This window comes from Dermochelys coriacea, chromosome 17 (assembly GCF_009764565.3).
Source record: "Dermochelys coriacea isolate rDerCor1 chromosome 17, rDerCor1.pri.v4, whole genome shotgun sequence".
Taxonomy (NCBI): Eukaryota; Metazoa; Chordata; order Testudines; family Dermochelyidae; genus Dermochelys; species Dermochelys coriacea.
Window position 1 is genome coordinate 25,318,353 of NC_050084.1, and position 15,625 is coordinate 25,333,977.

Here is a 15,625-nt window from a genome sequence, read left to right on the forward strand (position 1 = left end):
TACCCCACTCCTCAGCACTGCTCAGCGTCTGGCTCCAGCCCAGTTTGCAGGGCTGTGAGCAGGGATCTCTGCTCTCCCTGACCAGTCTCTAGATCTGGGTTTCCTTTAGCCCAACTTTCATGGCTTGATTCTGTCCCAATTCCCGCCTGCAAACTCTTTCCTGCATATTCTCACCCCCCCACCCACACTTTCTTAGCCTCCTCTGCAGCCTCTCTCCTCCCAGCCCCCCTCCAGCAGGAGAGGGAGAGGCCCCCAGATGCTCACACTCCCGCCCCCCACCTGGATGGGGCATCCCATGACTCCTACCCCCTAAAAACCCTTCAACTCCTGTTCTCAGGTTGGGCTGTTCCCCTCTGCAGAGCTGGTGGCGTGAGCACCATGGGGCAGGGTCCGCCATTTACTATTGCCCCATAGCTCAGTGGCCCAGTCTGGTCTCACCGTCCCTCCCTCTGGGGCAGAGTTGGGGGTTGAGCTGCTGGAGCACAATGGAGAAGTCCAGCACCAAGTGGATGCACTCCCTCCCCTTCCTTCCCCTCCCTTGCACAGTGGCCCATGACCCGCCTGCAAGACCAATCTCCAGATGACAAGGTTGGTTCGGTGAGCAGCACTTGGAGGACGGCATTGCCCAGAGGATGCAGGAACAGCCCCCTGCGAGGTCAGTCACCATATGCATTAAGTCACTGCCCTCCTCTGACAGCAAATCACTGCCTGGCCCCATCAGGACCTGATCCCTGGGGGCCATCATCAGGAGCCCACTTCCTTTCCTCTCAGCTGCAAGGGGCAGCTATCACAGGGCTGCACCTCTGTTCGGGCCCTGAACCATGCACGGTGACCAGGAGATCCCTGTTCCCTAAGGCCTGGTCCCGCCAGCCTGAGGGTCCTGCACTCCCATGCAGCCAGACGCAGGCTATTTCAATGGCCTTGGGGTGCGGGGGCAGACAGGGGAGTTCCAGGAGCAACAAGAGGACCCCTCCGAAAGCTCCCCCCTGCCCTGCCCAGGCTCCTGCCCCCATCCTGCCCCCCAGCCCCGGCAGCACAGCAGAAAGCTGCTCGTCCCCTAGAGATTTCCTCTTTCTTGTGGGGAGAGTTTTTCCTTCCTCTGTCTGCAGCCAAACCCCATTGTGGTTTCACATTCCTGTAAAGAGAGCTACATTTGGAGAAATTCAGTTTCCCCAGGACCTGGCCTCCTGCCCCAGCACAGCTCGGCTCCCCAGGACCCGCTGTATGCTCCATCCTTGCTCTGTTTGCAATTCCCCCCAGCTTAGTACGATCAGGGCATTTCACCACAGTGCCACTGCTTCGCCTCCTTCAGGTTCATTGGTGTGAAATCCCAGGGGCTCCGCTTCCCACTGCAGCTCTACCCACTGCCATTTGTCAGCCCCGTCTGTTGCCAGGCCAGGGAACAGCACTCAGCTCCAGCCCACTGTGGCTAAGCTCTCTGAGGCATCCCCGCTGCACAAATCCAGCAAATTCTGCAAATAGCCGGTCCTCTGCCAGGGCTGGCTCCTACCTGAGATTTCCATAAAATCATCGAGATTTGGCTGCAGTGGGGTCAAGCCTGGCTGGATCATGTCGGCGTTCCCAGTGTAAGCTGCAAAAGGGCAGAACCAGCCCATCAGTTGCCCGTTCCCTTGGACCCCAATTCCTGCTCCCTGTAGTCCTCCACTTGTGCCCCAAATTCCCTGGCTCACTGTTGCTAGCTTGTTAGCCCTCAAGGAGCCTCCTGCTCTGCCTCTCTGCAATTGCCCCGTTATAGGGCTCTCCTGGGAGACCATTTGTCTCATGGCCTTGCAGAGAATGTATCTGTGCCACGAGCCAATAGAAGGGGGGCAGCTGAGAACTCATCTGCTCCAGCGCTAATGCTGGGCAGCCTCCCCAGCGAGAATCCTCTGCTTTTCCCCGCATGGCCTGAAGCCTCAATCATCTGCACAAGGGATGGGAGGCATTTCCCAGCCCTGGGTGCTGGATCCCCTCTTCCTGCTGGTTGAGGGAGCCAGAAGCCCAGGAGGGGCTGCTGCATTCTGGTAGCAGGTTCTCCTTCCCTCAGGCAGGAGGGGAGGGCTGAGATGGCAGGGACCCTGGAGCAGGAGGGAGAGGACCTGCCCTGCACAGACCAGGGTGGGCTCAGCCAGGCAGAAGGATGTGTCGGGGAGAACTATCCTGGAAGGAGACATATTAACAGTAATCTCCAGCAGCTTTCAGCCTTGGGTCTCAGCACATTTGAAAAGGAGGCCAGTGTCATTATACTCATTTTATAGATGGGGAAACCGAGGCATGAGAAGGGACATGACTTGTCCATGGTCACTCAGTGGCAGAGGTGGGATAGCACCCAGGGGTCCTGAGTCCCAGCCCAGTGTGACAGCTTCTAGGCTACACTGCCTCCCTACAGGGCTAGTAGTGACTTTGCTCCCCACATTGTAAAGCATTGGCAGCTTGAAGCCCTCCCTGGGACTTTGCCCCATTGGGGCTCTTACAGCAGCTGCTAGGGAACACTCCTGTCTCAGCCCCACCTCTCCCACTGACCTCCTGAGACATGCCAACAGCTCTTGCCACTGGGGGGAAAGGGGGGGCTACCAAACAGGCTACCAATGAGCATGTTAGCCTGCTCCCACTCCAGGCTTTACATGCGCCCACTTTCAGCAGGGCATGGCATTCTCCGCCTGCCATTCTAGTTTGCTGTGCAGTGGTACACAAGGGCCATGTTCCACCCCAGAGGGGGCTGCATGACTGTGGTGGCTGAGCAGAGCCCTGGGGTCCCCTGACAGGAAGGTGCTCTGGAAGCGTATGCTGTTATTATTAGCGCTGTGCCATTGCTCCTGTGACTAGCTCCCTCTGTATCCTTTGCTCCGTTGCATGCATGGGAAGTGCTGCCCCTGCCCCACCTGAATGACTCGTGAGCTGCCGGGTGGGGGCAGGGCACTGAAGGAAAGGGAGTGGGCACTGCCTGTAGCACCTCATTAACCTGATCTTGCTGCTTTGGGAGGAGCCGCGCTGGGGAGACCAGGCCTGGCTAGTGCAGGACAGGATCAGAGCTCCTCGTTTGGGGGGGGTGTGTGCTAAGAAAATGTGAAGAAGCTAATGCAACTAGGGCAGGACCCCGCCAGAACCCCTCAGCCACCCCCCACTACTCCAGTGAGGTTCATGGGTGAGAACACAGTCTGAGGGACGTACCGTCTTCTGGGAGTGTCTGGTGGGAGCAGGGGGGCTGCGTCATGGTAAAGAGTGTGTCTGAGATGTCCGAGAGGAAGCTGTCCAAGTCAAAGAGCTGCCGCCCTCCAGCCTCCTCATTCTCATCCCCCAGCAGCATGGGCACCACGCTGGAGAACAGCTGGTTGCACCATTTCTCCGATGGCTTCCACACACCCTCATCCTGCATGAGACAGTTCATCAAAGGAGCCCCCACAGATACCTCTCCCTGGGCAGAATCCAGGCACCTCTCCCCGGGCACCTCTCCCCAGGCACCTGCCCAGCCCCTCTCCCCTGGCAGCCCCCGGCCTTCCCTGTTCCCTCTCCACCGGCAGTCTCGCCCTTGGCAGCCCCCCTCCTGCTCTGACAGAGCAACACCTCTATAGTGCTGGGTGGCTGGTGCTGGTTCCAGGTCCTCTGCCCTTGTAGCCATTTTAGTCACCAGGGAGTCTTTAATCCAGAGGACAGAGGGTTGTTAACCTCCTTGCCCTGGCCACACACTAACGCTGGCAAAGCCCTTCTGTTGCTCTCCATCCCATCCTCCTACAGTTTGATCTGACACGCATCCTGCCTGCCCCAGAGTGCTGTGGGGGCATAGCTATGCAGGGGAACAGTTGCCCTCCCCTAGCCCAGAAGTGGCTGCATCTCACGATGGGAAATGACTCTTGTACTAGAGCCTTCCCCAGCAGGTTGGGCTGCCACAGCTCCTGTACCCCAGATCCCTCTTTGAAGAAAGTTTTCCTGGTTCATTCAAGATCACATCCCTTGTCTCAACTCAGAGAGTCTGGGATAGTCAAAGCAAAATGCATCCAGCTGGAATTTTGGAGCACTGGGGGAATCCCACCATTCCCCTTCCCTTGTCTTAGTGGAGCCATCCAATGTGTGGGGCTGGCCAGCCATGGCCCTCCTGGAGGCAGCTGGGCTGCAGGGTGGGATAGGACAATCTGGACCTGCAGAGCTGGCTGCAGTGCCCTCTGAACCCAGAGGAATCAGTGCTGGAGTGAGGGTCACTCGACATTCGCCTGACTCCAGACATAGAAGGGCCCAAACTCAAACCACAGGGCCAAGTCCAGGAGACCTTGAAGCTCAGGCTCAGCTCTCATCCAACCATGGCAGCAAATGGAACAATATCACCCCTCTCCCCACCCCCCAGCCCTTTGATTATGCACAAACATATAGTCTGTCCAACCCCTCCCGGCCACATTTACAGACACACATTTACAGACAAGGAACAGTCCCCTCTGACTCACAGCCAGCCATAATTAGCATAATTAGCCTGTGTGTAGGGCTATACATCTGCATTTACCAACACAAGTCTCCCTCCATCCTGACAGCCCCACTTACAGATGGGGATGTGGCGGCCCAGAGAGGACATTTGTTAAATGTCACTGTGTCTCCCAGTCACATACTCAGGCCTCAAGCTCTCTCTGACCCTGGCCTGAATCCCCTCTTTTGGGGGACACGATGGGGGTCTGCCATAGTTCTACCACTTCTCTCTCCATGGGACCAGTGCTCCAGCTCCCAGACCTGGCAGGTTTGTACAGCCAGCTGAGAGGCGTCTCTTCCCTGCTCTTGATGGACGCAGTGTGGGGCTGGGGGCAGGATGGCTGGAGTATGGAACTGGACTCTTCTTTCCCTTTCAGGTCCCATTTCTTGGAGCTGAATTCAGCCCAGGCAGTGAAGCAGCGCTCCAGCTGGGTCCCCGGGGGCATGCTGGCCAGGCTTCAAACCATTCCCAAAGGCAGCTCTGAAGCTGCAGAAATGCTTCCCCTGCCAGCACCCCTGTGCTGTGTAGGGGGCTTAGCCGATCAAGCCAGTTTTAACCGAATGAATATTTACCTGCCCAGGACTTTATTTAACCCTTCATTTCCAGGACATTGCTCCTGTTAATTTCATACATTCCAACTGGGAAAATGAGGCTCCAGCATCTCCAGCCCCACGAACTCCAAAGAGTTGGGCCCCAAAAAATCAGGACACTGGCTTAAAAGCCAGGTTTCAGAGTAGCAGCCGTGTTAGTCTGTATTCACAAAAAAGAAAAGGAGTACTTGTGGCATCTTAGAGACTAACAAATTTATCTGAGCATAAGCTTTCATGAGCTACAGCTCACTTCATCGGATGCATCAGATGAAGTGAGCTGTAGCTCACGAAAGCTTATGCTCAAATAAATGTGTTAGTCTCTAAGGTGCCACAAGTACTTCTTTTCTTTTTTGCTTAAAAGCCAGGAGCCCTTTAAAAAAGACCACTGCATGTGGGGCATTTGGTATTCGCCTTCTGAGATCTGAGCCTTCTGGAGGCACTTTACAGCATTTTCACATAGCCACGAGGGCGAGAAATGTACTTTTTAAAAGACACCAAGCTGAGACGCTCGTGTAATCACCAGACTCCAGCAGCTGGGGCTTTAAGGAAACACCAAGTATCATGAGACAAATGATTGAACCATGAGAGCTGGCAATGCTTGGGATCTGGAGCGAGTGCCACTCCTCCCACCACTTCCTCTTGCAGAAGGCCGTCCCTCACCCCTGTGGGGGACTCACCTGCTTCGGGCTGGAGATCTCACCCTCTCGGCTGGACTTTCGAAGCTGCATGGGAAACATGACCTGTCAGCCCCTTCTCCTGATAGGGAAGCCAAGCTGGAGCGAGGTTGGCAGTGCACCCCAAGCGGCCAACAAGGGAGGTGGACAAGGGCACCATGGCTCTTCCCTTTGGGCAGGGCTGACGAGACTGCAGAGGTCTTCAGCCCAGGAGTGGGGTGCCCTGGGAGGGGGCAGTGCTGTAGGGTGGCATCTGTACCTTGGCACCCCAAAATAGACACTCTGGCCACCCTCAGCATGGATAACCTCCCATTACTGGCCAGGACCATGACCCCACGCACTGGCCAAGTGACAGTGGCATTTTTATTTGTATTTATTTTATAAAGACTCTGATCCTTCCCCCCAAAACCCCAGTAGATCACGAATGGGCTGCCCAGGGAATAGAAGGGATATCACAGACGACTGGCAGAACCCTCCCCTTGTCTTGCTGGAATGCTGGCTCCAGTAGATAAGCAGCAGGGAATGAGAGATCCTTCCCCCTCCGCCCCACCCCGCCCCTGGGAGAGCAGCTTCTCCTCCCGGTTTATGCAGCCAGCCACTGCCGTACTCCAAAATGGGAGACTCTGGAGACAGGGCATGTGCCAGGAACCTAAGACAACCACTAGGTGGCATCACCGCCCTGCCTGGCCCTAGCAGATTTCCGCAGAACCCTTTGGTTGCTGATTTTCCCTCCTTCACTCTGTCCCACGTCACCTGCTCCTGGGGTGGCTGATGGGGGCAATGGGGCCCATCAGCACCCGGCAAAGCACAGCCCTGGGGATCCCACTGCAGGCAGCCTGGCAAAGCGCAGCCCTGGGGATCCCACTGCAGGCAGCCTGGCAAAGCGCAGCCCTGGGGATCCCACTGCAGGCAGCCTGGCAAAGCGCAGCCCTGGGGATCCCACTGCAGGCAGCCTGGCGAAGCGCAGCCCTGGGGATCCCACTGCAGGCAGCCTGGCGAAGCGCAGCCCTGGGGATCCCGCTGCGGGTAGGCCAGGCCAGGCCAGGCCATGTGGGGTCTGGGGGAGTGAGTTGTGCCAGGCTGCTGAGAGATCTGAGGCCTGCCCTCTATCAGAGACTAGGGGACATCTGCAATCCGCCCTACACAGTGATAGGTGCAGCCCTCAGCCTCCCAGCAAGCTGCCTTCACAGACAGTGTCCCTAAGCAAGTCCAGGAGCCCAGGGGCTGGCTCAGGTTCTGTGCTTGTCAAGCATGCCCAGAGCTGTAGTGTCTGGGCCCTGCCACCCACGAGTGCCCTGCTCTGGCCTCACAGCCCCAAAGCAATGAGCGCTTAGGGGAAAGGAGACGCTGACCCGCTTCTTGTAGTAAATCCTCCACTTGTGATACTCCTTCATCACCACCTCGATCCGACGCTTCCAGTAGTTCCCCTCCAGCACAACAGCCTAGCAAAGACACAGCCAGCACACAGGTCACAGGCACCCTCAGCAAGCACCTGGGTGTTAGCTCCCCCCACAGCCAGCAATCCTGCACCCTCCCCACAGGACCCTCTGCTGGGTGAGGCATGACACACACATATTTTAGCAGATGACAGAATGAGGAGTAATGGTCTCAAGTTGCAATGGGGGAGGTTTAGATTGGATATTAGGAAAAACTTTTTCACTAAGAGGGTGGTGAAACACTGGAATGCGTTACCTAGGGAGGTGGTAGAATCTCCTTCCTTAGAGGTTTTTAAGGTCAGGCTTGACAAAGCCCTGGCTAGGATGATTTAACTGGGACTTGGTCCTGCTTTGAGCAGGGGGTTGGACTAGATGACCTTCTGGGGTCCCTTCCAACCCTGATATTCTATGATTCTATGATTCTATGATATCCCTTTCCCCAGCTGCAGGAGTGCAATGTGGCTCCCATCTGCGTGCTTGGCCTCTGAGCTGGTTTTCCTCAGCCAAAAGAGAAGCCATTGAATCCTGGGAACTGCAGAAACAACCCCCACCGCCCCATCACTGCCCCCAGCCTGTCAGAGCCACACCAGTAGAGACCTTCAGCCCAGACCCAGGCAACCGGCTGCAGCTCTATCCCCCCCCCGACCCCAATGTGTCTGGGAAGAGCCCTTGTGTACGTACCTCGGGTTTCCGGTGCTCTTCTGCCTCGGAGCCCTCCAGGGGGGTCACAAACCCACACACGGGGCTCTTCCTCCTCTCCACATCTGCCCACAAGAGGCTAGAGTCAGGGTCTAGTCGCCCCTCCCCACGCCATCCAGGGACAGGACTTGCCCCCTCTACCACCTCATCCAGGGAGAGGACTTGCCCTTTTTCTCTCATTCACCCACCCCCTCTGAGTTCCTCCTTAGGGTGAAGATCTGCCCCTCCCACACTGTGGGAGAGACTTCTCCCACTCCCCAGAGTCATTCCCCCAACGTCCCCAGATGAGGGCCAGGTTCTCGGAGCCATAAGTCTGGCTGCAGGGGGAGGATTCAGGGCCCAGCCCAAGGGCAGCTGGGCTGTGTACTCACATTGGATGTACCAGGCTCTCCAGATAGCGTTGTTGAGGCGGATTTTATCCCGGCAAAGCAGCCTCAGACCCTTGAAATTCTTCCACTTTGGAGACACCAGCTTCCCACTGAAACACAGGAGAGGGATGGGATGGGATTGGGAGAAGGCTTGTCCTAGCAGCACTGGCCATCGGAGGAGTTCCCAGGGCTTTATAAGCCAGCAGTAAGGATGCCTCACAAACCCTGGGAGTCGGGTAAGAGATGCATAGTATCGCCTTCTCTGGCCCTGAAATGCAGCCACTTCTGGGGTGGGCAAGGCAGCTGTTAACAGCTCCCAGGTACATTACTGCACAATGTGGGTACATAGCCAAAGGAAACTACAGGGCAGTCAGAGATTGTATACTGCTCTGGGGCTGAACGCGGTGCTGGGCTGTGTCACATTCAGTGCTGCCAAGGTCTGTGCAGCTCCATTTGTGGTGCTCTATGGCCATTACTTGAAAATCTGCAGGATTTTTCAAAAGCTCTCCCTCATCTCTGCCTCCACTGGGTCTAGGCCTGCTCTCTGCCTCCCTTCCCTTCCCCTCCCTGCTTTCAGGGCCTGGCCTGCACCCTCTCTCCCCGTATCCAGGCTCCCAGAGGCAGCCGTGTTTGTTTTACAGCTTGTTGTGGTGGCTGCGTGCCCCTAATGGGCCTGTAGTGCTGGCAGCCTCATTACACTAATCCATACACCCGGGCTCAGGAGAGTACATCCATTTCCAGCCCAGAGAGCAGCTGGGCAGCCGCAGCCCTGGGAGACTGTGTCTGGCAGCAAAGTTCAGGGCGATCACCCCAAGTGTAACTTCAGTCAGGGGCTTCCAGGCTGCTTGTGCACAGCAAGAGTGTGCCAAGGCCCAGGGAGGAGCAGGCTCCGGGGCTGGGGGGTATGGGACAGCTGGAGCCTGAAATGGGGCAAGCTCTCAGACTGGGGGTATGGGACAACCAGGACCTGGGGCAGAGCAGGCTCCCAGGCTGGGGGTATGGGGCAGCTAGGGCCAGGGCTCATTAAACATGTCAGCCTTCCCAGTCACAGGCCCAGCCCACCAATGGCTTCTTGCTCCTCCCTCCAGGGGGCTCGGGGCAGCTGCTCGTTGGCAGGGGTGAAAGTAACACTCAACACTTAGTACTACAGGGGCTGGCTCTGTCCCGCAGAAGCGGCGGGGCTGGGGGTCAGCGTCTTCCAGCCAGCCCATTCACACTCCCTGGCCCACACCACCCAGGGCTCCAACAGCGATTTAAAGGGCCCGGGGTTCCGGCCGCCACTGGTGCAGTAGCTGCAGCGGCAGCCGGAGATCCGGGCCCTTTTAAGTCGCTGACCCCGGGGCAGCTGCTCATTTTGTCCCCCCCCGTTGGCGGCCTGCGGGGGCCAGAAAAGGCAACGACGGTAAAGTGCTGCTGTGGCAATGCTTTGCCATGGCAGCACTTTAACGTCGGCTGCTATGGGCCGGTACCGGTGGCCACAGTTTACCAATATGCCGTACCCACGTACTTTCCCCCAACTCATTGGCCACTTGAACCCCTGGCTGCAAGGAAAGTCTGAGGCTTGTTGGTGCTCAGCTCTGCAGCCCCTGCCTTGGGAGCATGGAGTCTGCTGTGTCTCTCCTCCCCAAGCCTCGGAGACACAGAGCTGGCTGGGGCCAACCTCACAGCATCCCCGCCTGGAGAGGGTTGGAATGACGTAGGGCTTGGGGCAACAGTGCATGCATGGAGCAGCACAGCTGGAGAGCACCATGTCTGCCCCGGATACTGAGCAGTTGTGCAGCCCTTTGCCAGAAGAGTTCACCGCTATCGGGTCTTAGTGGATCCCTGGTTGCTCCTGGATTATCACTTAGGAGCAGTTCCCCATAGCTCCTTCCCAGCAAGAGCTGCCCAACAGACTGATGTTTTGCACTCACTGCTGCTCTCCATTGCCTTCTCTAGCTCCTGGCTGGGTCATTGCACTGGCTTCAGTTTAGAATTCCCCTGGAAAATCAACTAGTGCCCATCCTAAAAGGAGCGAGCTGCAGTGAGCATGTGATGCCAGGGATCTGGAGTTCTTTTAGCTTCTAAAAAAAAAAAAAAGGAGTACTTTGGCACCGTAGAGACTAACAAATTTATTTGAGCATAAGCTTTCGTGAGCTACACGAAAGCTTATGCTCAAATAAATTTGTTAGTCTCTAAGGTGCCACAAGTACTCCTTTTCTTTTTTGCGAATACAGACTAACATGGCTGCTACTCTGAAACCTTTTAGCTTCTGGATATCATTCAGGATTCTGGGTACAAGGCCAGGAAGGGTCCCTTGCAAGCAGGAGAGACTATGTTTTGTCTGGTACTGGAGCAGGAATTCTACAGCCATCCCTTGGGAGTGGAGCTCAGTTTCTCCAGAGATGACTCCTATGCACAGGATATAGAAGCAGGAGGCATGGATCCTCTCTTTATACTGAGCAATGGGAGCAACACACCCTGCTGTTCCCAGCATCCCCCTAGCTTTCTAGAGTTGCCCCACATGCAGTGCCCTGACAGGGCCTGAGAAGGCGCCATCCTGGTGTGTCTCTATGGGAATGTCATGGGAGCAAAGTCTGTCCCGCCAAGCAAACATGGGAGCCCTGAGGCAGTCTGCTCCTGCAGCTCTCTCCTTTGTCCATTCAAATCTACAAAATTCTCCTCCTGCATGATTACCCCTGAAATCTATTTCCTGTGACCTAGGCTCTTGGAGCTTAGTTTCAGAAGAGATCAGCATCCAGTGTGTACCCACCATGCCATGTCCTTAGAATCATAGAATATCAGGGTTGGAAGGGACCTCAGGAGGTCATCTAGTCCAACCCCCTGCTCAAAGCAGGACCAATCCCCAACTAAATCATCCCAGCCTTGGCTTTGCCAAGCCTGACCTTAAAACCTCTAAGGAAGGAGATTTCACCACTTCCCTACGTAACACATTCCAGTGCTTCACCACCCTCCTAGTGAAAAAGTTTTTCCTAATATCCAACCTAAACCTCCCCCACTGCAACTTGAGACCATTGCTCCTTGTTCTGTCATCTGCTACCATTGAGAACAGTCTAGATCCATCCTCTTTGGAACCCCCTTTTCAGGTAGTTGAAAGCAGCTATCAAATCCCCCCTCATTCTTCTCTTCTGCAAACTAAACAATCCCAGTTCCATCAGCCTCTCCTTATAAGTCATGTGTTCCAGTCCCCTAATCATTTTTGTTGCCCTCCGCTGGACGCTTTCCAATTTTTCCATATCCTTCTTGTAGTGTAGGGCCCAACACTGGATAGTACTCCAGATGAGGCCTCACCAATGTCAAATAGAGGGGAATGATCATGTCCCTCGATCTGCTGGCCATGCCCCTACTTATACAGCCCAAAATGCCGTTAGTCTTCTTGGCAACAAGGGCACATTGCTGACTCATATCCAGCTTCTCATCTACTGTAATCCCCAGGTCCTTTTCTGCAGAACTGCTGCCTAGCCATTCGATCCCTAGTCTGTAGCGGTGCATGGGATTCTTCTGTCCTAAGTGCAGGACTCTGCACTTGTCTTTGTTGAACCTCATCAGATTTCTTTTGGCCCAGTCCTCTAAAGGTGTCCTTCTGAACACCTGGCCCATGGTGTCTATGGTCAGTTCTGCACAGTGTCCCCAGGGCCATTGGCTGTGTTGCTGACAGAGGATGTGACAGTATCCTGCAAGAACCACATGCATCTAGAACCACTTCCTGGAGGGAGGCCAGGAAACCCTTGGGATTTCTGAGGCTCCAGCACACAGAGCTCCTGGCGGTGCACCCTTGGTGGAAGGTGGGCACACTAGCATTGCTCAGTCTCTGCTGGCTGCATGGTGGGGCTGCTCCCTGTGATTCCCCCTCCTCAGGGGTGCTGCCCAGTCCTAGCACAGTGAGGTGTCTGCCTGTGAGCCCCAGGAGGGTCTCTCACAATGGCCCCTGTTATAATGTAGAGTTTGGAACTCCCTCTCACTCTCCATGAATACACAAGGGAAGGGGGGATGTCTCTCCATGTTCCATGCTGCCCCTCTCCACACAACAACAAAAGACAGTGAGAAAGCAAACAGCTTATGGCTGCCTCCAGCTCTGTCTGGCCCTTTCCTGGCCCACGGTGTGATAAGCCTGGGCCCTGGCTGAGAAAGGGCAGGTGCACTGGGGAGGAGCAAATGGTCAGTGGCAGTGCGAAGCCAGTGGGCCCCATGCAGTGGGGTTACACTCCGGGGCAGCTCCTGTGCCAATGGCGCGCGTGTCACCTGCTCACCAGAGTGCCCATCAAGGGCTGTGGAGATTGGGGGGAAGGGGGAGTCAGGCAGACAGGAGTGAGGCACACAGAGGGGTATCTCTGCTATCACCAGGGAATTTGAACTTTCCCCAGAGCTACAAAGCAAACACCCTGCCAGTGCCAGGTGGGTGAGCCAATTGAGTTGCAGAATTTCCTGGGTGCTTGGCCAGTGCCAGCCGGCCAAGGTTACCCAGGCTCAGTCACTGCCAAAAGTGTTGAACTTTGACCCCTTAAAGAGACAGCAACTCACCCTTCCGCAAAAGGCTTTAAAGAATCCCCTATGCCCACATTGAACATGGTGCCAGCCTCTTTCCCCGTGGCAGGACACGGAGCTCCCCTTAGAAGCATGGAGGGAAGAGGAAGATGGATTTAGAGCTTAATTATCCTTATGTTGTTTCCCAACATTAATTATCATGTAATCAATTGTCAAGTTCATCAGGCTGATCTTTGCTCCCTGATCCACTCTTGAAGACGGCCTTACCCCTTCAGAAACAACTCCTGGAGGAGAGCAAGGCTGAGCTGCGGAGCGGGACTTGAAGAGACAGATGAGCCACTAGGCTAGCCACCTGAAACTCAGAAAGGGAAAGCCCAGCTCCTGATCACAGGCCTGTCATGGAGGGCCAGAGGCGGCTTCCCCTTCATGGACTGGGCCTGAGATGGGAAATGGTTGGGATTCTTTTCAAGCCAGACAGTCAGTTCCCCATGGTGCCATTACCTTGCATAGAGAGTGCGTTCAACCAAGCTGGGAAATGTATCTTGGTGCCTAGGAATTGCCAGTCCCCGGGGAATAGGCACACCAGTAAGGCCATAATGCAAAAGGGAAGGAACTGGAACACAGGACTCCTGGGTTCTATCCCTAGCTTTGCCATCGACTCACTGTGTGATGTAGGGCAAGTCACTTAACTTCTGTGCCTCAGTTTCCCACCTATAAAATGGGGAGCAATGTACTTACAGAGATGGGGAGCTTTGGGGTGAGGGGATGTATGGTCAAAAATTGCTAAGCCTGAAGATTATTCCTGAGTACAGCTCAGTGAAGGAGGGTCCTGGGTGGGCACTAACTTCAACTGTGCCCAGATCAATGCATGCACCCTTCCCACCCTCCAAAACACCCCCAACTGCACAAGCACAACAGCCCCTGCCCACGCCACAGCACTTTCCCAGGTTCGCACACAGAACGTTGGTGCTGACTGCACAGCATGGGAGGCAGGAGCAACAGAGAGACCAGAAACAGGGCCAGGAAACAGAACGAGATCCATTGTGATAAACACGAGTGAATCCCCCAATGCAAGGCTGTAACCAGAGGGAGAGAAACCCTAGCCTGAGAATACAGGTTGAGAGTGGAGAGTGATTAGAGGGAATGTAATCGTGACAGGCCCAGGGAAAGGGCTGGAGGCATCACGTCACACACAAGGTAGGGGACAGGTCAGTGGTTCTCTGTGGCTCTGGTTCAACTGCCACTGGAATATCACATTCAAATCGGGACCTCCCAAATCTAGATAGATACAGACAACTGGGAGGGAGCTCTGAGAAGAGGCAACAAAAATGGAGGGACTGCAGGAAAAGTGAAAAACTAGATCTGCAGACTCGGCTAAATGACTTCACATAGGGTGGGGAATATGATCTAACCCTCTGTGCACACCTGACTAGGATAAATACCGGAAGCGGGGGGGCAGGAATTAATCAAGTTAGGGCTCAGGGCTGGACCAAGGAGAAGTGGGATGAAATGAAGAAAGGGAACGTTTAGGCTGAATATCAGGAAAATCTTCCTTCCTGTCAGTGAGATTCAGGAGCCTGGGGAACAATCCCCCGAGGGAAGCGGAAGCCCCAGGACTTGAGCCATTTAAATGAGACCAGACAAAGCACCCAGCAATGCACCATTGAGACCATCCAGCTCTTGGGTCTCTGGGAGAATGGATGAGGTGGAATTGCACAAGACTCCTCCAGGCCCTCCTGACTGTTTTCCTGGGATAAAACAGCACTTAAATTAAACATGATGCCAACCACACATGCAGCCACCACAGCCTGGCCTGGCAGTAATGAGAATGGCTGTCAGGTCACATGATAAATCCTTGGTCTCAGAATACACCCTTCCACAGGCCTGTTCAACAGCTGAGCCTGATCCTCCACCTGAATCCTGTGTTTGTTGCTCCTGAACCAAAGACCCCGTCAGTGCATAACAAATGGGCACTCCTTCCATTAATACCCCATTTCCCCCTGCAGAGAGCTATTGCCATGCCCAGGGCTCACATCCTGGCACCAGGGCAAACACTCCTTAAGGTGCATTGGGAGACCCAGAAAGCTAATGGTTGCCCTCCCCATGCACCCGAGAGTGCAGGTTCCATGGTGCATTTAGATCCCTGAAATACCCTGTAACTATGTCAGTAAACTGTTAAAAGAAAAGGAGTACTTGTGGCACCTTAGAGACTAACAAATTTATTAGAGCATAATAAAGTGATGAAGTGATGATAATGAAGTGAGCTGTAGCTCACGAAAGCTTATGCTCTAATAAATTTGTTAGTCTCTAAGGTGCCACACGTACTCCTTTTCTTTTTGCGAATACAGACTAACACCGCTGCTACTCTGAAAAAAGTAAACTGTTAATTTTCCTCATCGTGTCTGCTGGTGGTTCTCTGAGCTGCCTCTGCAGGTCTATCCCAGATCCTTGTCTCGTCCTCTTTCCCTGCCATATCCTCCAGCTAAGATAAACATAGCCACAACCCTGTTTTTCATTGTTTCCCCTAAAACTCTCTATTCGCCATTGCCACAGCAGACACCATCCTCCCTGGTTCTCAGGCTCACAACCTTGGATTCATCTTCAAACCCCCTCCCCACGTACACACATCCTCACTTCATTTCCCTCCATAATGTAGCAAAAATCTAGCCCTTTCTTCCTGTCCACACAGATACAACACATGTCCATGCCCTAGTTATCTTCTGCCGTGACTACCAGCTCCTCCTCCCTGGCCTCTTCAATGCTCACATTTAGTATCCTACATAGAGAGGAAGTGTGGACCAGTGGTTAGGGCGCTAACCTGGGACTCAGGAGACCCATGTTGAATTTGCTGCACTGCCACAGACTTCCTGGGTGACCCTGGACAAGTTACTCTGGCCTGGTCTGCACTTAGAACTTAGTT

The 15,625-nt window shown here is 54.7% G+C and overlaps 1 protein-coding gene across 3 annotated transcripts in view; it reads right to left on the reverse strand.

Moving 5' to 3' along the window:
- MLXIPL (MLX interacting protein like) overlaps window positions 1–15,625 on the reverse strand; it is a 71,906-nt gene that overhangs the window by 34,717 nt on the left and 21,564 nt on the right. For all 3 annotated transcript variants that reach the window (XM_038375660.2, XM_038375662.2, XM_038375657.2), the window contains 6 exons: window positions 8,224–8,330; window positions 7,835–7,917; window positions 7,070–7,159; window positions 5,721–5,765; window positions 3,172–3,370; window positions 1,511–1,591 (listed from right to left, as the gene is read on the reverse strand). In XM_038375660.2, the coding sequence (XP_038231588.1) occupies window positions 1,511–1,591; window positions 3,172–3,370; window positions 5,721–5,765; window positions 7,070–7,159; window positions 7,835–7,917; window positions 8,224–8,330 (605 nt within the window). The remainder of the gene's footprint in view (window positions 1–1,510; window positions 1,592–3,171; window positions 3,371–5,720; window positions 5,766–7,069; window positions 7,160–7,834; window positions 7,918–8,223; window positions 8,331–15,625) is intronic.